Source organism: Neovison vison, chromosome 13 (assembly GCF_020171115.1).
Source record: "Neovison vison isolate M4711 chromosome 13, ASM_NN_V1, whole genome shotgun sequence".
Classification (NCBI taxonomy): Eukaryota; Metazoa; Chordata; class Mammalia; order Carnivora; family Mustelidae; genus Neogale; species Neogale vison.
This window is the reverse complement of record NC_058103.1, coordinates 757,009-779,530: the sequence shown is the minus strand read 5'-3', so window position 1 is coordinate 779,530 and position 22,522 is coordinate 757,009. Positions and strand designations below refer to the sequence as shown.

The following is a 22,522-nucleotide window of genomic DNA, read 5'->3' as shown; positions in this document are numbered from 1 at the left end:
CATTGATCTCAGCTCTAATCTTGATGATTTCCCTTCTTATGTGTGGAGTTGGTTTGATTTGTTGTTGATCCTCCAGTTCTTTAAGGTGTAGAGACAGCTGGTGTGTTCTGGATTTTTCAATTTTTTTGAGCAAGGCTTGGATGGCTATATATTTTCCCCTTAGGACCGCCTTTGCTGTATCCCATAGGTTTTGGACCGAAGTGTCTTCATTCTCATTGGTTTCCATGAATTGTTTCAGTTCTTCTTTGATCTCCTGGTTGATCCAAGCATTCTTGAGCAAGGTGGTCTTTAGCTTCCAGGTGTTTGAGTTCCTTCGGAACTTTTCCTTGTGATTGAGCTCCAGTTTCAAAGCATTGTGATCTGAGCATATGCAGGGAATAATCTCAGTCTTTTGGTATCGGCTGAGTCCTGATTTGTGACCCAGTATGTGGTCTATTCTGGAGAAGGTTCCGTGGGCACTTGAGAAGAATGAGTATTCTGCTGTTTTAGGGTGGAATGTTCTGTATATATCTATGAGGTCCATCTGGTCCAATGTGTCGTTCAATGCTCTTGTTTCTTTATTGATTTTCTGCTTCGATGATCTGTCTAATTCTGAACGAGGCATGTTAAGATCACCTACGATTAGTGTATTCATATCAATATGACTCTTTATCTTGATTAACAGTTTTCTTAAGTAATTGGCTGCTCCCATATTGGGAGCATAGATATTTACAATTGTTAGATCATCTTGGTGGATAGTCCCTTTAAGGATTATGTAGTGTCCTTCTGTATCTCTGACTACAGTCTTTAGTTTGAAGTCTAATTTATCTGATATGAGAATTGCTACCCCAGCCTTCTTTTGAGTCCCATTGGCATGAAAGATGCTTCTCCACCGCTTCACTTTCAGTCTGCGTGTATCTTTAGGTTCAAAATGGGTCTCTTGTAGACAGCATATGGATGGGTCCTGTCGTTTTATCCAATCTGCAACCCTGTGCCGTTTTATGGGTGCATTTAGGCCATTCACATTGAGAGTGATTATTGATAGATACGTTTTTATTGACATCGAGTTACCTTTGAAGTCTTTCTTTCTGTAGACTGTCTCTATATTTCTGTTCAATGCTATTCCTGGGATTTTTCCTCTTTTATAGCACCCCCCTTAATATTTCCTGCAGTATCGGCTTGGTGGTTGCATAGTCTTTTAAGTCTTGCCGGTCTTGGAAACTCTTTATCTCTCCATCCATTTTGAATGTCAGTCTTGCTGGATAAAGTATTCTTGGCTGCATGTTCTTCTCATTTAGTGCCTTGAATATATCTTGCCAGCCTCTTCTGGCTTGCCAGGTCTCTGTGGACAGGTCTGACGTTATTCTGATGGGCTTCCCTCTGTAAGTAAGGAGCCTCTTTGCCCTGGCAGCTTTCAAGAGATTATACCTACAATTATAATTTCTCAATTTGACTATCAGGTGCCGTGATGTTTTTTTGGAGTGTATAATCTTGGGTGGAGACCGTTCAGCCTCTAGTACATGAATGCTGGTTTCATTCGCGAGATTCGGAAAGTTTTCATGAAGGACTTGTTCCACGACATCTTCTAGACTTCTTTCTTTCTCCTCCCCTTCAGGAATTCCAATAATTCTGACGTTGGAACCCTTCATGGCATCACTTATTTCCCTAATTCTGCTTTCGTGGGATCTAAGCTGTTTGTTCCAGGCTTCCTCCTGATCCTTTCTCTCTATCTGTTTGTCTTCCAGATCACTAATTCTATCTTCTGTCTCAGTTACCCTAGCTTTGAGAGAGTTTAGATTGGATTGGAACTCATTGAGAGCATTGTGGACCTCCTCCCTGGTAGCTTTGAGCTCCGCCCTAACATTGTGAACATCCTGTCTGGTCGCTTTCAGTTCGGCTCTAATCAATTCTGTTTGGTCATCCATGGCTTTCTCCAACCTAGCTATTGCCTGGATAATTGTTAGCCTGAATTCTCTTTCCGACATATTGTCTATGTTGATAGCCGTTAGCTCTATTGCGGAAGGTCCATCCTCTGTATTTTTCTTCTGTTGGGCATTCCTCCTCCTAATCATTTTGGTAGGAGAAGACTGAATAGATGTAGCTGGATGTATCAACTCTGGTGCAGTCAAGGTGCACCCTGGAACACTTCCTGATCTCTGTCTCAGAGAGAAGCCTCAGTCTGGGTGCAGAAGCTGAATAAATTCCCCCTTGGACGCTGGCAGTGCAGGTTCCAAGTTAAAGACCCTGGGGGCGCCGGATCTTTTGCTCGTCCCCAAAGCCAATGCAGTGGCGGCTGTCTGGGAGCTCCTGACCGCCAGAGAGGTTCCAAGCAGCGATCGCACACTGAGATTTTGCCGCCGTCTGGGCTGGGAGTGCCCGGCTTGCGCGCACCTCTTTTCAGAGGTGGCTGTGGGTCGGGCGCGCGTCTGGGGCACTGAGAACGGGGCGCTGCTCCGTAAGCCGCAGGCTGGGCTTTTGCGCGCCTCTGTCCGGGGAAGAGTTTCGTGTGCCCGCGGCTTAGACTTTGAAACAATGGCCCGGGTCAAGAAGCGCCCCCGGGGCCTTAGAAACCCAGGAGAGCTGGAGCGATGTGCACGCGCATCTCAAGCTTTGTGGTAGGGCTAGCGCGCGTTCTGCAGACCGGCGCAGCTCCCATCCCCTCACAGGAGCCGGAACCCCCGCGCTCTGGGGCGCGCTGGCGGCTTAGGGACCAGGAGCCGGTTTCTCCGCCCCACTCTCTCTGCCTCCGAGCCGGGAGGCCGTCTGGGACCGGGGACTTAAGCCCCTGTCCCTAGCCGCCCCGATTCCCACAATTTGCCCCCGCGATCCTTTGCTCTTTTGGAGTGCTTTCAACCAGTCTCCGAGTTAATGCTGGTCCCCAGACGCAGGGCACTCTCGCTCGTATCGGGGTATTACTTTCGCACCGGTCGCCTCTGGTGGCTCCCTCCCCCTTTTGTTTATCTTCCGATATCAGTCCGCTGTTCCCATTCCGCTTTACCTGCTCACTGGCGTCTTCTGCCCCTGTAGAGATCCAGACGTGTACAATTCTGATCTTAGGCTGATTTCATGGGTGATCAGAGTTCTTTGGTAGGTAATCAGCTCACTTTGGGGTACCAGCTGAAAAGATGCCTCTTCCTAGTACCCCGCCATCTTGTCCCCTCCTGTATTTATTTATTTAACAGAAAACTCAAGTAAAGGGAGCAGGAATTCAATTTAGTTAACAGATAGTGCATTCCTGGTTTCAGAGGTAGAATTTAGTGATTCATCAGGTGCATATAACACCGAGTGCTCATTCATCAAGTGCCATCCTTAATGCCATGAGGCAGTTATCCCATCCCCCACCCCAGCCACCTCTAGTTTGAACACAAAATTTTGAGTATTATTTCAGGATTTATATTGGGAAATGTTCCTCCTAGAATTCTAGTTTTAAGTATTTATTTTCTCACATTATCTCCTTAAATTTCACTTTAAAATTATGTTCATTTAGCCACCATATAGTACATCATTGGTTTTTGATGTCGTTCAACAATTCATTATTTGCATGAAACACGCAGTGCTTACTCATCATGTGTCATTGCCCATCACCGAGTTTCCCCATCCGGCCCCTCCTACTGCTCCCAAACCCTATTTGTTCCACAGAAAATCATACTGATTTCTGATATCATTTATTTTGGGTTTCTTCTTTTCCTTTTGATAAATCTAGGCAGAGGTTTCTCAATTTTATTGTTTTTGTTTTCCAAAAAACTAGGCCTTGCTTTTTTGTTCTGTTCTGTGTTTTTATTCTTTTGTTTTTTATATCACTTATTACTGCTCTAATCTTTACTATTTCCTTCCTTCTCCTGTATTTAGGCTTTAGTCATCAACCTTCTCTAGCTCCTTCAGGTGTAACGTTGGAGTGTTTCTTTCAGATTTTTCTTGCTTCTTGAGGTCTTCCTGTATGCTGTGTATTTTTGTCTTAGGACCACCTTTGCTGCAGAAAAATTAGGGCAAAGTGAAAAAGGTTTCATGCGTGTGTGTGTGTGTGTGTGTGTGTGTGTGTGTGTGATGTCCAGTCTACACATCACACCTGGAGGGGCTCCACTGCTTTCCCATGTTGTCTCTAACACCGATGCTCTGAGCATTGTTTCAGACAGTCATGTCCCAACAAAGACGTTTTCTTCTTTTGCTTTCGATTGTTGATGCCTCTGGTGGCCCCACGTCCAGCATGCACTTTATGCTGCTTCTAGCGAGTTTGCACGTTGAGGAGGGTGGACCTGTGCTGCACAGTGAGAGCAGCTGGGAGTCCTGTAAAGGCACACTTGATGAGCACCAGTTTATCTGTGATGCATGGGTATTTAGGGACAAGAATAAACAACGTGAGTGACGCTGTATTTTGTGCACTTTGGTATAATTGTTTTCCCATTAGAACACATTTTCAAAGCCAGAGAGTGAAGAGGTAAGCACAGAAGCATGTGTGCAGAGAAGGTCCCTGAGGGAAAGTGTTCTCTGGAGATGAATCGCTAGATCCTGACAGGAAACCTGCCCATAACCCTCATCTGCATCTGCTCCTGGGCTTAAAGACAGGATTGGTGAGTGGTGTGCACCCTCTGGTGGTCCAGATCCCGTCCCGTATTTATCCGATGATACCCTTGCAGTTTGAGGTTTGTGTCTGGGCTCACACTGAGGGCCCCTCACTGTGTCTCTCGCACAGTAATACAGGGCCGTGTCCTCGACTCTCAGGCTGTTCATCTGCAGATACAGCGTGTTCTTGCCATTGTCTCTGGAGATGGTGAATCGGCCCTTCACAGAGTCTGCGTAGCTTGTGTAACTTCCATCATAGCTAATATATGCGACCCACTGCAGCCCCTTCCCTGGAGCCTGGCGGACCCAGCTCATGCCGTAGTTACTGAAGGTGAATCCAGAGGCTGCACAGGAAAGTCTCAGGGACCCCCCAGGCTTCACCAGGTCTCCCCCAGACTCCACCAGCTGCACCTCACACTGGACACCTGCAGACACAAGACATCATGATCAGGAATCTGTCACACACCCATGGTTTCCTTCACTCATACCCACTCACATCCTCAATGTCTGTTGTTCACCATGAATTACCTTTTAAAAGAGCAACAAGGAAAACCCAGACAAGCACAAATTCCATGGTGAGTTCTCTGTGTCCTGTCCTGAGTACTGACTGGAACACTTGGGAATCCTGGTGCTGGGCTCCTCTCCCAGCTGCAGAGTCAGGTTTGGGCTGTTTTAATCAGCAGATGGTGGACCCTATTTGCATATCCTCTGGCTATATATTCAGCTTGGGATCTATTCTGACAGAGAGGCTGTGACCCACGCAGTTGTGAATACCTTTTAGTGCTAATATAAATTTTGAAGAAAATGTTTTTTATTATATAACTTTCCGGGGTGTATACTTGTGTTCGTAAGGTGTTCATGAGCATATATGGGGTGAGAGTGACCCCAGGATCTAGGTCAGTGCTCCCCCGACAGGAATAGCTGCCCCTCACCCCGAATCATCGGTAGAACAGAGTGTCAGGCTATGAGGAATGTGGAACCCCTCCTCTAATGGAGATGGATTGATTTTGCTTATTTTATACTTTGCCATAAATACAGAGAAAATCAGCATCGTGTAGGTGTATTTTCATATCTGCAACATTCACTCTCTCTACGTCCCTTTAAAATCAGCTTTGTTATTACCTATAATAAATTCAATGTGTATATGCGACACAAGATGAACGGCCCATATACGGAGTGTGTGATATGATAAACACAAGTGTCACAATCAACATTATTGACAGTGAGTGCCTCAATTCTCCCTAAAGTTTCCAGCATTTCCCCTGGAATTTCTCCTTCCCTTTCCCTTGTTCACCCTGTCTCCAGATAGCTATTGTTCTTTCTCTTGTCACCTTATACTAGCTTTAATTCTGTAGAATTCATAAATGGGACATTGTACTCTATGTACTTTCTCTATAGGGCTTCTTTGCCCCAGAATCAATCCTTGTGGATACAGTCGTGTTGCTGTCTGTATCAGGAATCACTGGTTTTAATGACTGACAGCTCTGAAGGCAGAAGTTGGAAGCAGCAGCCGGAGGAAGATGTGAAAGAGCAGAAAGAAGCCACTTGCTTCAGGCTCAACCACACACCCTCTTTTTTTTTTAATTGATATATTTTAAAAATTTAATTAAATAATTAATTTATTTATGTTAACATACACTGTTACATTAATTCCAGGTGTACAGTATAGTGATTCAGCAATTTCATACATCACTTGGTCCTGGGATCCACACACCCTCTTGACCCAGGAGTTCTTTGTCCCAAACAAGGGAACTCCTGTGTTGTTCAGGAACCGTTTCTGCTGGCTGTGGAGAAGAGAACCAAAGACAGTAAGAGGTGGAGCAGAGAAGGTTGAGTTAGAAGCTCAGAAAGACCTGTCCATGGAAGATGCGAGGCACCAGGTGGAAGCACAGCATGGGAGGAGCTGTCCTGCTGCAGAAGAAACCTGTGCACGAACAAATCCGACACTCAGGCACCAGCCTGTGGATTTCATGTCAAGTGGCCAGACTCTGACTATGCCCATAACTCCCACATTCTCCACTCAGCTCCACTGCTAAACTCAGCTGTGAGCTGCAGGCACCACCTGGGAACAGTAGCTGCTCTTTGCCTCAAACCAGGAGCCTTCTTTCCTTGTCACTAGTGCATGGAGAGGACCCATTTCTGCAGCCACACCTGCCCACACTCCCACAGAGTGTGGACAGAGTGGACATGTGTGGAATCTCCTTTTGTTGAGAATAGTTTTCCTGCATTACAGAGGCTCATTAGGAGGCTCAGCACATGTGTGTCTCCTACTGACTCCAAGGACTTACTTACATTGAGCCATTGTGCACCTTGACTGTGGGTATTAACTGTGACTAGAATGTAGCCTCTGTCAAAACAGTGCATATTTATTGCTACTCTGCCACACTCCTGGTTTTCTATTTTAATCAGAAAATAAGAACCATTATGATTTCCTGAAAACATGGTCTCTGTTTGAGACTCTGTCTGTTTCTTTGTACAAAGTGCATTTAGAACAAAGGAGTGGAACTCCAATGGGAATGCGTCAGGAGCTGCACAACCAGGAAGAAGACTGTGTTACCCCACATGGAGCCTCCTGGCAGCCATGTCATGCTTTGGGACAGAACTGGTGAGAAGCCACATTGTTCCTTGTAGGTGCTGACAATAACAGGGAACACCATGCTATACAGACATGCATCAGTTCCATTAACTGGAGTGGAATCCAGATAGTTGATTCCCTTCTCTGATTTTGTCTCCCAATGTTTTCAACTCTGTTAAGCCCCTTTATTGGTCACCTTCTTAGGGGGAAATGAGTAGTTTGAGAGGAGGAGTGTCCATGAGCGTTGGAAAGCACAGGTTCTGTCCTTAGAGGAATGTGTGCTATAAGGGTTTCCTGTCCTTGCCCGTTTTGTTAACTTCCTCCCAGGATCCACTCAGGAAGGCAACCATGTGTGCTGGGCCTTCACACAGTCTGTGCCTTCTTCCCTCAATGTGCTTTTTCTCATCTGCTAGACATCGTCCTGAGACAAGGTTCAGCTCAGCTAAAAACTTCCTCAGAAGTCCTTCCTTGACCATGTGGCCTCTTCAGGTAAGATGATCACTTACTTTTTCGTGGCTCCCAATGTTCCCCGTGTGCATCTCCCTCAGAACACATATACCACCATGGTACTTGTTCACAAGCAGGTAGAAGCAGAGATGCCTACAATTTTCTTAGTCCTTGAAGACAAGAGGTATCTTCGTCACCTCTGCAGTGTGTGTCGCTGGTGCAGAATTCATTCAGCCCATGTGGAATAGTGCTTTTCCTGCAGACTGGCCATTGCTTATGGACTCTACTCTTTAGATGTACCTGCGCTTGTGGGGGTAACAGAACAGCATCCATATTCTTCCCAGGCCAGTTCTAGGCACCATGTAAGGTAGTCAACCTATCAGACATTCATTCCACTAGTTCATGCAGTGAACATTATGAAGAGGCCATTGTAGTCTCAGTGATGATGACAAAAAAAAAAAAGACATGATTTCCAGACCCCTACCATTCTGAAGACCCACAAATGAATACAAAATGCAGATCCTTTATTCTTTACTCAGAAGTCTAGTGGGTTCTATTACTGTTTGTGTAGTTCATTAACTAATATTTATTTGGTTCTAACTGCACAAACTGTAGCCCTCCCTGGTCTCTGTGATTACAGCAGTGAACACAAATAGAAGAACTTGGAGAACAGTGTGGAGATTCCTCAAGAAATTAAAAATAGAGCTTCCCTATGACCCTGCAATTGCACTCCTGGGTATTTACCCCAAAGATACAGATGTTGTGAAAAGAAGGGCCATCTGTACCCCAATGTTTATAGCAGCAATGGCCACAGTCGCCAAACTATGGAAAGAACCAAGATGCCCTTCAACGGATGAATGGATAAGGAAGATGTGGTCCATATACACTATGGAGTATTATGCCTCCATCAGAAAGGACGAATATCCAACTTTTGTAGCAACATGGACGGGACTGGAAGAGATTATGCTGAGTGAAGTAAGTCAAGCAGAGAGAGTCAATTATCATATGGTTTCACTCATTTGTGGAGCATAACCAATAGCATGGAGGACAAGGGGCGTTAGAGAGGAGTAGGGAATTTGGGTAAATTGGAAGGGGAGGTGAACCATGAGAGACTATGGACTCTGAAAAACAGTCTGAGGGGTTTGAAGTGGCGGGGGGGTGGGAGGTTGGGGTACCAGGTGGTGGGTATTATAGAGGGCACGGCTTGCATGGAGCACTGGGTGTGGTGAAAAAATAATGAATACTGTTTTTCTGAAAATAAATAAATTGGGAAAAAAAAAGAAGAACTTGCCTTCATGGGGCTTACCTTTGAGGAGGGAAGACAGACCACAAACCAGCAACAACCCTCTCTACATGGTAAAGGATTCTCTGAGTGACTCTGGTGTGGGGAATAGTTAGGAGTGAGACAGGGACATGGGAGGTTGGAATCTGCAAGGTGAGGAGATTCTTTCTGGTGTCCAAGTGAAAACTGATAGGAGCTCTGTCCAGCAGCGAAGGGGTGAGAAATGGTTGGATTCTGAGTGCATCTTGAACTTGTCACCGGCAAGACTTGCTGACTAATTGGCCATGAGTGAGAGAAAGTGGCAGTTAAGGGGAGCACCCAGCTATCAGCCTCAGAGTTTGAGGTCTCCATCCTTCATCCTGTGAGAAGGGCAGTTCCACCCCAGTCCTCGTATCTCTTGTGGACTCCTGGAGGGTTTGTTCACTGTGTCTCATTATCTCTGGCTTTTCTGTTTCTCCTTTTGTCCATGTTATGGTCCTTCCTGTCTGTCTATCCTCTCTAGCATTCTTGTCCCCACCCTGCACCTTGTATTAACAGTTCTCTGATGTGTCACTATCATTCATGTATTTCCATCTGGCTTAATTTTTGCAGCATAATTTGCCCAGTTTTTATTTTGCTTCATTCAGGTAGGAGAAATGCAGCCTTTATGTTGAGGTTTCTGGAAATAGTGTCCTTGAGAAGTACAGATGGGAAGGATACTTCTACTCCATTTTCTCCGTTCCAAACTACCCCCTCCAGACACAACCATGATGAGGTGGTCATGCGTCACAGTGCAGAGGGTTTACATTACTTCAGTGTAAATAGCTTAGAATTGAGACACGGGTATCCACTGCTTCCTGCTTCCCAGAGACCCTCTGCTTCTTAGTGACCATCTATGTCTCCTCATCATGGTGTGCCTAGAATTGGGTTCTCTTTCTCAGGACCATGTTGATTGCCTTCATTTATGGTGCAGCCTCCCCTTTGTTCTGAAGCTCAAAATCTGCACTTTTATCTACTAGAGGATGTCAGAGTCTTCTTCTTTTAGGCCATATTCTAGAGGGAGCTTGTCCTGACACACTCAGAGGTATTCTGAAAATTTCCTGAACAATGAGCACACCCTCTGATAGAAATTTACTGACTTTTCCTAAGAAATACATCTGTTACTCTAGCTTATCCATTTTGCAAAGCTCCTAGTTCATGCACATATATAGATTGTCAGAATTCCCACAATTTCTGGGTAGGACCCTCTGTTGTTGCAAACTTGACTGCTCTTTTGTTCTATCCAGGCGTTCTCCACAGTGTGTCCCTGCAAACTGGTGTTTTGCTTGATAAACAGGTCTCCACTGGAGCTGCTCCAGTGTTTAATGGAGAGGAGACCTGAACACCTCATTGGAACACAAGATAAGATGTGGCTGATGACGTGAGACAGGAAAAGTACTGTGGGGGTGCAGAGATTCCTGTTGGAGGTGAGATTTCAGTTCTTAAAGATTTTTTTTCTTTTTAAAGTAAAAACTACCAAGATACAATGTGTTTGAAACAATTAATATAATATAAACCCTAAAAAAGAATCATTGGTTTTAATGATTAGCACCTGTCCAAAGAATGGACATAGTAGGATTTTATTTTTTTAAGAAGTTGTTTGGGGGTCGAATTGTTTCCAGTGTCTGATATTACAATAAATTTGCTTCTCTCCCTAGATATGTAGCTGAGGAGCTCAGATAATGTATTATTTATATGCTTTCCACAACAACCATGAACCTGAGGAAGATGCAGAGGAATAATTTTGCATCATATGCAAGTTTCTCTACTCTGTTCAGTTTCTACTTTACATAGGTGTTTTTGAAAGCTCATTGTCAATTATGGAAATACAGATAAAACATAACTAAAATTAGGAAGTACTGTGAAGATGCTAAAAGGACATGTGTAATATGTTTATGTCATAAGTTTAAGGCATTTTTGGAAAAGCTTGATGCCCATAATTATTCTAGGGGCTAACCATGGAGCAGAAACCCAGGGTATCATTTGTAACAATGGATTAAAGAATCAGCATATAATTCAAATCCCTGTCCATTAGGGGAGTTGGTGAGTCTAATTTTATGTGGCAATGGTATCAGCCTATGGACACAATCTTATGTCTGATGTGGGATCGGTGTCTCTGTGGCAATGAGAGATTCTGGTCAGGGAGACAGGAAAAGGTCTGTTGGGACATACCTTCTTCTCCCAAAGTTACTTTCAAAGGAATCTCTCCCTTCTCCCAGTCCCTTTGGTTCTGCCTGTCACCTTTGGGAATGCTGCCACTATGTCCACCCATGACGGGGGTTACCTGGCATCTGGAAATGCAGTAAAATTGATTTTACATCAAGGTACTGGAGGCAGTCTGGCTGTCACTTCCCACAGATCTTCTGCAGTCTCTCACCTCTTTGGTGTCACCAGGTGGTATCAAAGCCTTTAGTTAAATGTTCTGTTGTAGCACGGTGCAAGGTAGAGACAAATTAGTTACAACTTTGATTCAGTACTTGGAAGGAAACTCAGAAATAAAGTCAGAGTATTTCCTTCCTATGTGTCATCATCAGCAACAAAGTCCTGGGGAACCTGGGAGGTGGGACATTGCGAGAAACCAGTCTTCAGGGGCCCATAGAACACCAGTAGATGGACTTAATCCCATGTCCAGCCTCCATGGCATGGGCATATATTTTTTTTATTTTTTGAAAATGACATTTTTTTTGTTTTTAATTGTTATATATTCTTTTCTTTTTTTTCAATTTATTTATTTTCAGAAAAACAGTATTCATTATTTTTTCACCACACCCAGTGCTCCATGCAAGCCGTGCCCTCTATAATACCCACCACCTGGTACCCCAACCTCCCACCCCCCCGCCACTTCAAACCCCTCAGACTGTTTTTCAGAGTCCATAGTCTCTCATGGTTCACCTCCCCTTCCAATTTACCCAAATTCCCTACTCCTCTCTAACGCCCCTTGTCCTCCATGCTATTGGTTATGCTCCACAAATAAGTGAAACCGTATGATAATTGACTCTCTCTGCTTGACTTACTTCACTCAGCATAATCTCTTCCAATCCCGTCCATGTTGCTACAAAAGTTGGATATTCGTCCTTTCTGATGGAGGCATAATACTCCATAGTGTATATGGACCACATCTTCCTTATCCATTCATCCGTTGAAGGGCATCTTGGTTCTTTCCATAGTTTGGCGACTGTGGCCATTGCTGCTATAAACATTGGGGTACAGATGGCCCTTCTTTTCACGACATCTGTATCTTTGGGGTAAATACCCAGGAGTGCAATGGCAGGGTCGTAGGGAAGCTCTATTTTTAATTTCTTGAGGAATCTCCACACTGTTCTCCAAAGAGGCTGCACCAACTTGCATTCCCACCAACAGTGGAAGAGGGTTCCCCTTTCTCCACATCCTCTCCAACACATGTTGTTTCCCGTTTTGTTAATTTTGGCCATTCTAACTGGTGTAAGGTGATATCTCAATGTGGCTTTAATTTGAATCTCCCTGAGGGCTAATGATGATGAACATTTTTTCATGTGTCTGATAGCCATTTGTATGTCTTGATGGGAGAAGTGTCTATTCATATCTTCTGCCCATTTTTTGATGTGTTTGTCTGTTTCGTGTGGGTTGAGTTTGAGGAGTTCATTATAGATCCTGGATATCAACCTTTTGTCTGTACTGTCATTTGCAAATATCTTCTCCCATTCCGTGGGTTGCCTCTTTGTTTTTTTGACTGTTTCCTTTGCTGTGCAGAAACTTTTGATTTTGATGAAGTCCCAGAACACTCATGAAAGAAATTGAAGAAGACACAAATAGATGGAAGACCATTCCATGCTCTTGGATCGGAAGAATAAACATTGTTAAAATGTCTATACTGCCTAGAGCAATCTATACTTTTAATGCCATTCCGATCAAAATTCCACCAGCATTCTTCAAAGAGCTGGAGCAAATAATCCTAAAATTGGTATGGAATCAGAAGAGACCCCGAATCGCTAAGGAAATGTTGAAAAACAAAAATAAAGCTGGTGGCATCACCTTACCTGATTTCAAGCTTTATTACAAAGCTGTGATCACCAAGACAGCATGGTACTGGCATAAAAACAGACACATAGACCAGTGGAAGAGAGTAGAGAGCCCTGATATGGACCCTCAACTCTATGGTCAATTAATCTTTGACAAAACAAGAAAAAATATACAGTGGAAAAAAGGCAGTCTCTTCAATAAATGGTGCTGGGAAAACTGGACAGCTATATGTAGAAGAATGAAACTCGACCATTCTCTTACACCGTACACAAAGATCAACTCAAAATGGATAAAAGACCTCAACGTGAGACCGGAATCCATCAGAATCCTAGAGGAGAACATAGGCAGTAATCTCTTTGACATTAGCCACAGCAACTTCTTTCAAGATACGTCTCCAAAGGCAAAGGAAACAAAAGCGAAAATATATTCCTTTTTTTAAATTAAATTTATGTATTTTTTTTTCCCATGAAGGAGGTGCTGCTCCATTTATTTTAGGTCTTCTCTTTCCAATTTATTTATTTTCAGAAAAACAGGATTCATTATTTTTTCACCACACCCAGTGCTCCATGCAAGCCGTGCCCTCTATAATACCCACCACCTGGTACCCCAACCTCCCACACCCCCACCACTTCAAACCCCTCAGAGTGTTTTTCAGAGTCCATAGTCTCTCATGATTCACCTCCCCTTCCAATTTACTCCAACTCCCTTCTCCTCTCTAACACCCCTTGTCCTCCATGCTATTTGTTATGCTCCACAAATACGTGAAACCATATGATAATTGACTCTCTCTGCTTGACTTATTTCACTCAGCATAATCTCTTCCAGTCCCATCCATGTTGCTACATAAGTTGGGTATTCAACCTTTCTTATGGAGGCATCATACTCCATAGTGTATCTGGACCACATCTTCCTTATCCAATCGTCTGTTGAAGAGCATCTTGGTTCTTTCCATAGTTTGGCGACCGTGGCCATTGTTGCTATCAACATTGGGGTACAGATGGCCCTTCTTTTCACGACATCTGTATCTTTGGGGTAAACACCCAGGAGTGCAATGGCAGGGTCATAGGGAAGTTCTGTTTTTAGTTTCTTGAGGAATCTCCACACTGTTCTCGAAAGAGGCTGCACCAACTTTCATTCCCACCGACAGTGGAAGAGGGTTCCCCTTTCTCCACATCCTCTCCAACACATGTTGCTTCCTGTTTTGTTAATTTTGGCCATTCTACTTGGTAAGCTGATATCTCAATGTGGTTTTAATTTGAATCTCCCTGATGGCTAGTGATGATGAACATTTTTTCATGTATCTGATAGCCTTTTGTTTATTTATTTTTATTTTTTTAAGATTTTTTTCTTTTTTTTTTTTTTTGACAGACAGAGATCACAAGTAGGCAGAGAGGCAGGCAGAGAGCCCGATGTGGGGCTCGATCCCAGGACCCTGGGATCATGACCTGAGCTGAAGACAGAGGCTTTAACCCACTGAGCCACCTAGGTGCCTGATAGCCATTTGTATGTCTTGATTGGAGAAGTGTCTGTTCATATCTTCTTCCCATTTTTTGATATGTTTGCCTGTTTCATGTGTGTTGAGTTTGAGGAGTTCATTATAGATCCTGGATATCAACCTTTTGTCTATACTTTCATTTGCAAATATCTTCTCCCATTCCGTGGGTTGCCTCATGTTTTCTTGACTGTTTCCTTTGCTGTGCAGAAGCTTTTGATTTTGATGAAGTCCCAAAAGTTCATCTTCGCTTTTGTTTCCTTTGCCTTTGGAGACGTATCTTGAAAGAAGTTGCTGTGGCTGATATAAAAGAGATTACTGCCTATGTTCTCCTCTAGGATTCTGATGGATTCCTGTCTCGAGTTTCATTCTTCTAGTTATAGCTGTCCAGTTTTCCCAGCACCATTTATTGAAGAGACTGTCTTTTTTTCCACTGTATATTTTCTTCTGTTTTGTCGAAGATTAATTGACCATAGAGTTGAGGGTCCATATCTGGGCTCTCTACTCTGTTCCACTGGTCTATGTGTCTGTTTTTATGCCAGTACCATGCTGTCTTGGTGATCACAGCTTTGTAATAAAGCTTGAAATCAGGTAAGGTGATGCCACCAGCTTTATTTTTGTTTTTCAACATTTCCTTAGCGATTCGGGGTCTCTTCTGATTCCATACAAATTTTTGGTATTTATCCCAAAGGTACAGATGTCATGAAAAGAAGGGCCATCTGTACCCCAATGTTTATAGCAGCAATGGCCACAGTCGCCAAACTATGGAAAGAACCAAGATGCCCTTCAACGGATGAATGGATAAGGAAGATGTGGTCCATATACACTATGGAGTATTATGCCTCCATCAGAAAAGATGAATACCCAATTTTTGTAGCAACATGGACAGGACAGGAAGAGATTATGCTTAGTGAAATATGTCAAGCAGAGAGAGTCAAGTATCATATGGTTTCACTTATTTGTGGAGCATAACAAATATGGAGGACAGGGGTGTTAGAGAGGAGAAGGGATTTGGGGTAAATTGGAAGGGGAGGTGAACCATGAGAGACTATGGACTCTGAAAAACAATCTGAGGGGTTTGAAGTGGCGGGGGTGGGGTATGGGAGGTTGGGCGCACCAGGTGGTGAGTATTATAGAGGGCACGGATTGCATGGAGCACTGGGTGTGGGTAAAAAATAATGAATACTGTTTCTCTGAAAATAAATAAATTGGAAAAAAAAAGTGTCCTATGAAGTAGTGGTGGTTGTTCTCTTGTCATCTTTTTTTTTTTCCTTTTCCTAGTTGGTTTTCTGAGGGAGGGGCCTGCCACGTGGGTTTTCAGTCAATGGTGTTCTCTGAGTTAAGTCCTCCTGCCCCCCTCAAGTGGGTGGGTTCTGAGGAAACTGGTTTTTTCAGGCTTTTGTTCTCTGGAGGTTTTTGTAATTGTTCATTTTTGTTTTTCTCTTTCGCCTTGACCGCTTTTGATGGTTTTTGTAGGTTTAGAGGAAAGCAAACGTCACCCTGACTTCCCTCTCAGAGAGAAGTCTCAGTCTGGCTGTGGAGCCGAAATAAATCCCCCCTTGGCAGCTGGCAGATCAGGTTCCCAGTCGCGGTCCCTGGGGACTCAGGATTTTTTGCTTGTACCCAAAACCCAGGCAGCAGCGGCTGTCTGGGCAGCTCCAGACACCAGAGAAGTTCCAAGCAGCGATCGCACACTGAGATTTTCCTGCTGGCCCGGGCTGGGAGTGCCTGGTCTTTCCGGTCCAAGAGCACCCGGCTGGCGTTTGTGTGCACCTCTCTCAGGGGAGGGCGCAGGGCAGGACTCGGACTCTGATGGCACTGCAGGGCACTCGCGTGGGGACTGCAAAAAGGCTGTGCTTCTGTTGGCTGGCGAGGCTCCCAGCCCCTCATGGGAGCCAGGCGACACACACTCTCAGGCTTGCTTGTGGTTCAGGGACCATGACCTGGTTTCTCTGCTGCACTCTCTCTGGCTCTGCACCAGGGGTGGCTGTCCTGGGTCTGGGGATTTAAGCCCCGACCCTAACACCCCTATTCCCGCAAACCCCCCCCCCCCAGTCCTTCGCTCTATTTGAGTGCTTTCTACCAGACTCCGGAGTTAATGCTGGTCCCCAGGCGCAGGGAACTCTCATATTGGGGCATTACTTTCCAAGGGATCGCCTCTGGTGGCTCACTCCCCCTTTTGTTTATCTTCTGATATCAGTCCGACTTTTCCACTCTGCTTTACCTGCCCACTGGCGTCTTCTGCTCCAGTAGAGATCCAGACGTGTATAATTCTGATCTCAGGCTGATTCCGTGGGTGATTGGAGTTCTTTGGAAGGTGATCAACTCACTTTAGGGTACAGGTTGAAAGGGTGCCTCCTCCTAATTCCCTGCCCCTTGTCTCCCCTGAGGAGTTCTTAACAGACGAATGGATAAGGAAGATGTGGTCCATATACACTATGGAGTATGATGCCTCCATCAGAAAGGATGAATACCCAACTTTTGTAGCAACATGGACGGGACTGGAAGAGATTATGCTGAGTGAAATAAGTCAAGCAGAGAGACTCAATTATCATATGATTTCACTTACTTGTGGAGCATAACAAATAGCATGGAGGACATGGGGAGATGGAGAGGAGAAGGGAGTTGGGGGAAATTGGAAGGGGAGGTGAACCATGAGAGACTATGGACTCTGAAAAACAATCTGAGGGTTTTGAAGGGGTGGGGAGTGGGAAGTTGGGGAAACCAGGTGGTGGGTATTAGAGAGGGCATGGATTGCATGGAGGACTGGGTGTGGTATAAAAAACAATGAATACTGTTACGCTCAAAAGAAATAAAAAAAATTAAAGTTGTATCTAGGAAGTAGTGGTGGTTGTTCTCTTGTGGTTTTTTTTTTTGGCTGGCTTTCTGTGGGAGGGGCCTGCTGTGTGTCTTTTCAGGAAGTCTTGCTATAGCTGAGTCCTTCTGTCCCCTCTCAAGGTTGGGCTCTGAGGAAACTGTCTTTTCTGGCTTTTGTTCTCTGGAGTTTTTTTTTTCTCCCTTTGTGGATTTTGGCATTTCTTTGGAGGTCTAGAGGAAAACAAACTGCACCACGACCTCTGCTTCAGAGAGAAGCCTCGGTCTATTCCTCTCTGGGTGTTCCAGAGCATATATATTACCCCCCCTACTATTGGAAGAACACGTCCCCAGCCACTGTCTCAGTGGTCAGAAGAACACCCGCTTTTACCCAAAGCCATGAGAAATACTAGTCCAGAGAGATGGCTTCCTGTGGCTGCCTCTGCCATGGCTGTGCAGGTCCAGACCTCCAGAGAGGTCCCAAGTGGAGATAGCACACTGAGATTTACATGCTCTCCCAGGCTGGGAGTGTTCAGACTCTCCTGGTCCTAGAGAGCACTGTCTAGGATCTCTCTCAGGGAAGGGTGTGGAGCATGACTCAGACCCCATTCGCAGAGTGTGCATGCAGAGTACAAAAAGCGGTGGTTCTAGAGAGCTCCAGCTGGCATCGACATGAGACTCTCTCACGTGAGCCGCCATCCAGATGCTTTCATGCATGTTGGCAGTTCAGGGACCAAGGCCTGGTTCTCTGCTGCACTCTCTCTGGCTCAGCACCAGGGGTAGTGGTCCTGGGTTCATGGTCCTAAACCCCTGTCCCTAACCACCTGATTCAACCAAATTCCCCTTAAGATCTTTTGCTCTTTTTGAGTGCTTTCAACCAGACTCCAAGTTAATGCTGGTTCCCAATCACAGGGCACTCTCATTTTGGGGTATTAATTTCCAATGGGTCGCTTCTGGTGTCTCCCTCTCCCTCTTCTTTATCTTCCAATATCAATCCGATGTTCCCCCTCCACTTTACCTGTCCACTGGCCTCTTCTGCCCCCATAGAGATCCAGAAGTTTATAATTCTAATCTCAGGCTGATTTCATGGGTGATCAGAGTTCTTTGGTAGATAATCAGCTCACTTTAGGGGACCGGTTGGAACAGCATCTCCTATTTCTCCGCCATCCTGTCTCCTGAGAAAAGGTGTTTATCAGGCGTGAGAGTAATTATTCAAACATGCCAGAGAATAGTAAGTATCCTGAAAGTGGACTGCGAGGTAGCTGGCATGCTGGGAGAGAGTGCAGAGGAAATGGTCTTGCCTTCATTATGGGGCAACCTCCTTCCCAGGCTGACTGGCAGCTGGAGGAGTGCGCCCTCTTGCTGCGGCTTTAGAAACAGCCCAGGAAGAAGCGAAACAAAGCTAATTAAGCCTAATCTATTCATTAGAAGGGTAACAATTAAGATCAGAGCAGAGATCAGTGAAATAGAAAGCAGAAATACAGTAGATCACATCAACGAAACTAGAAGCTGGTTCTTTGAAAGAATTAGTAAGATAAATAAGCCACAGGCCAGAATTATCCAAAAGTAAAGAGAAAGGACCGAAATTATTAAATTATTAAAGTATTAAGTTATGTAAATTAAATTAGTAAATTATTAAATCACGAATGAAAGTGGAGATATCATGACTAACACCAAGGAAATAGAAACAATCATCAGAAATTATTGTCAACTGCTATATGTCAATACATTAAGCAACCTAGAAGAAATGGATGCATTCCTGGAAACCTATATATTTCCAAGACTGAAACAGGAAGATATTGACAACCTGAATAAACCAATAACCAGTAACGAGATTGGAGCAATGATCACAAACCTCCCAAGAACAGGAGTCCAGGACGTGCTGGACTCTGTGTGGAAATCTACCAAATATTCAAAGAGGAAATAATACCTATTCTCCTGAACCTTTTTCAAAAAGTAGAAACAGATGGAAAGCTTCTGTACTTGTATTCTATGAGGCCAGGACTACCTTGACCCCAAACTAGGCAAAGACCCCATCAATTAGGAAAATTTCAGACCAATATCCCTGATAAATATGGGTGCCAAAATTGTCATGTAGATCCTAAATAATTGCATAATAGTACATTAAAATGATTATCCATCATGACCAAGTGGGATTTTCCCTGGGCTGACAGGTCCATTCAACATTTGCAAACCAGTCAGTGTGATAAAACAAATTAATAAGAGAAGAGAGAAGAACAACATGGTCTTCTCAATTGATGCAGAGATAGCATTCAGTAAAATACAGCATCCTTTCCTGATTAAAACTCTTCAGAGTGTGGGATAGTGGAAACATTCCTCAATTTCATAAATTCCATCTATGAAACACCCACAGCAAATATCATTCCTTTAAGATCAGGAACATGACAAGGTTGCCCCCTTTAGCCACTATTGTTCAGCATAGTGCTAGAAGTTCTAGCAACAGCAATCAGAAAACAAAAAGAAATAAAAGGCATTCAAATGGGCAAAGAAGGAGCCAAACTCTCTTCACAGATGACATGACACTTTATGTGGAACCCAAAAGACTCCAGCCCCAAACAACTAGAACTCATACAGCAATTCAGTAACATGGCAGGACCCAAAACCTATGCACAGAAATAAGTTGCTTTTGTATACACTAACAATGAACCTGTGGAAAGAGAAAATAGAGAATTGACTCCATTTACAATAGCACGAAAATAATAAGATAACTTGGAATACACCTAACCAAAGAGGTAAAGGATCTATACTCCAGAAACCACAGAACACTTATGAAATAAATGGAAAAAGACTCAAAAACATGGAAAAAACATTTTATGTTCATGGTTTGGAAGAATAAGTATTGCTAATATTTCTATGTTGCCAAGAGCAACCTATACTTTCAATGCCATCCTGATCAAGTGCTGGAATAAAGAATCCTAAAATTTGCACAGAACCAGAAAAGATCCTGAATCAATAAGGAAATGTTGAAAAAGGATAAAAAAGCTGGGATCATCACGTTGCCTGATTTCAAACTATTTTACAGTGTAGTGATCACCAAGACAGCAACCTGAGGGTTTTGAAGGGGCAAGGGTGGGACATTGGGTGAGCATGGTAGTGGGTATTATGGAGTGCACATAATGCATGGAGCACTGGGTGTGGTACATAAAGAGTGAATTCTGGTACACTGAAAAGAAACTAAAAAAAAAAAAAGAAGCATGGTACTACAAAAAGAGACTTAAACCAATGGAACAGAGTAGACAGTCCAGACATGAACCCTCAACTCTATGATCAAGTAATTGACAAAGCAGGAAAAAATATCCAAAGGAAAAAAGACAATCTCTTCAATAATTGGTGCTGGGGAAATTACCTATATACAGAAGAATGAAATTCGACCATTTACTTACACCATACACAAATATAAACTCAAGATGGATGAAAGACCTCAATATGAGGTAGGAATCATCAAAATCCTAGAGGAGAACATAGGCAGTAACCACTCCGACATTGGCCAAGCTAATTCTTTCAAGACATGTCTCCAAAGGCAAAGGGTCAAAAGCAAAAATGATGTTTTGTGACTTCATCAAGATCAAAAGCTTCTAAGGAATAGCATGGAGGACATTAGAAGAAGGAGGGGGAAAATGAAGTTGTGGGAATCAGAGGGTGAAATGAACCACGAGACACTATGGATACTGAGAAATAAAGTGAGGGTTTTAGAGAGGAGGATGGTGGGCTTTGGGTTAGTCTGGGATGGGTATTAAGGAGGGCACATGCTGCATGGAGCCCTGGGTGTTATATGTGAACAATGAGTCTTGGAACACTACATCAAAAACTAATGACGTACTGTATGGTGACTAAAATAACATAACAATGAAAAATAAAAAATAAGTGCCTGGCCCTCATAAATAATCATAATAAAAAATAAGTGCATGGCTAAAGACATCATAGAGTGTCTTTAGCTTTGTTGTCTCTGTCACCTCCTCAGTCCAGCACAGATGAGCCTTCTACAGGTTTCTGACACAGGCAGGATGTGGGTTCTCACATCGTGTCTCTTGCACAGTAATACACGGCTGTGTCCTCAGAGTTCAGGCTGTTGATCTGTAGATAGGCTGTGCTGACAGAGGTGTCCATGGAGAAAACAAATCGACCGGAGAAGCCCTGGGCATATGTTGGATTCCCAGTGTTCGTGTTGATCCATCCCATGTACTGCAGGCTCTTTCCTGGTGCCTGTCGCACCCAGTTCATTGCATAGCTGGTGAAGGTGTACCCAGATGCCTTGCAGGAGACCTTCACAGATTCCCCGGGCTTCCTCACCTCAGCCTCAGACTGCACCAGCTGCACCTGGGAGTGGACACCTGTGGAGAGGGAATAGGAGGTGATGAAGTCATGCTGACTGGCCCTGTTCCCCTCCTCTGCCAAAGGACTGGGGGAATCCCTTACCTGTAGCCAACACCACCAGGAAGAGGATTCTCCAGCTCCAGTTCATGGTGAGGTGCTGTGCTCTCATGGTATCTGCAAAGGATTGTGTGCAGCTGTTGGGTGAAGTTCTCAGGTCCCAAACATATATTTAAGAGAGTATACCTTGGCTCATTTGCATATTCACAAAGCAGAATATTTCATATCAGGAAATGGCTCATTCAGAGAGAAGACACATCAGAGGGGAAACACATTCCTGGGATGCTAAGGTCCCACATCTGAACATCTCTTTGAGGATATACACCCTTACCACATCCCCAACTCTGTGTTACCCGGGCTCTTTCCACTGAGAATGAGCCCGAGTACAGAGCTGTGGAGGCTACTGGGTAAGGCAATTTCCTTAGGAGCAGAAATGAGTGCTGATATGGAACCAGGGGACCAGGGATGGCAAACCTGATGTGTCAGTCCCTGTGGACCAGTGTCTGTGATGCCCTGTGCACCTACCTTCTCAGGTGGAGACGTGGGGTCTGGGTAGACAAACACCTGAACCTGAGCCAGGTCACCGGGATGATGTGTCTGATAGACCCAAATGCACATATTATAATGAAATGCTGGTAAACCTAACATAAGCACGTGTGTAAAAATTACATATTCCTGCAGAGTCTCTTCTAATCGTAATGTGTTCAAATGTTAACATCAAGAAGTCATCTCCGTATTTAAGATAAAAAGTCATGACCATCAAACTAAAAATAATTTAATTAATGAAAGATGTCTCATTTAATGGTAAATGACTAAACCACTTCCTTGGAAGCCATGAACAAGGTTCCACCATACCCTGTATCATTATTTTCATGGATAAAGAAGATATACATGGATATACAATGGAATGTACTTCTCCATAAAAAAATTAGCAAAGACATTGATGGAACTAGAAAGTATTATG

The 22,522-nt window shown here is 44.0% G+C and overlaps 2 gene segments (V, D, J or C); both read right to left on the bottom strand.

Annotated features, from left to right (window-relative positions):
* Window positions 1-3,831: 3,831 nt before the first annotated feature.
* On the bottom strand, window positions 3,832-5,199 carry LOC122894055. The segment is given in 3 exon segments: window positions 3,832-3,949; window positions 4,502-4,964; window positions 5,068-5,199. Coding segments are annotated over 3 exon segments (627 nt in total).
* Window positions 5,200-21,186: 15,987 nt separating this feature from the next.
* Window positions 21,187-21,696, bottom strand: LOC122893827. The segment is given in 2 exon segments: window positions 21,187-21,518; window positions 21,604-21,696. Coding segments are annotated over 2 exon segments (384 nt in total).
* Between the last annotated feature and the right edge of the window lie 826 nt (window positions 21,697-22,522).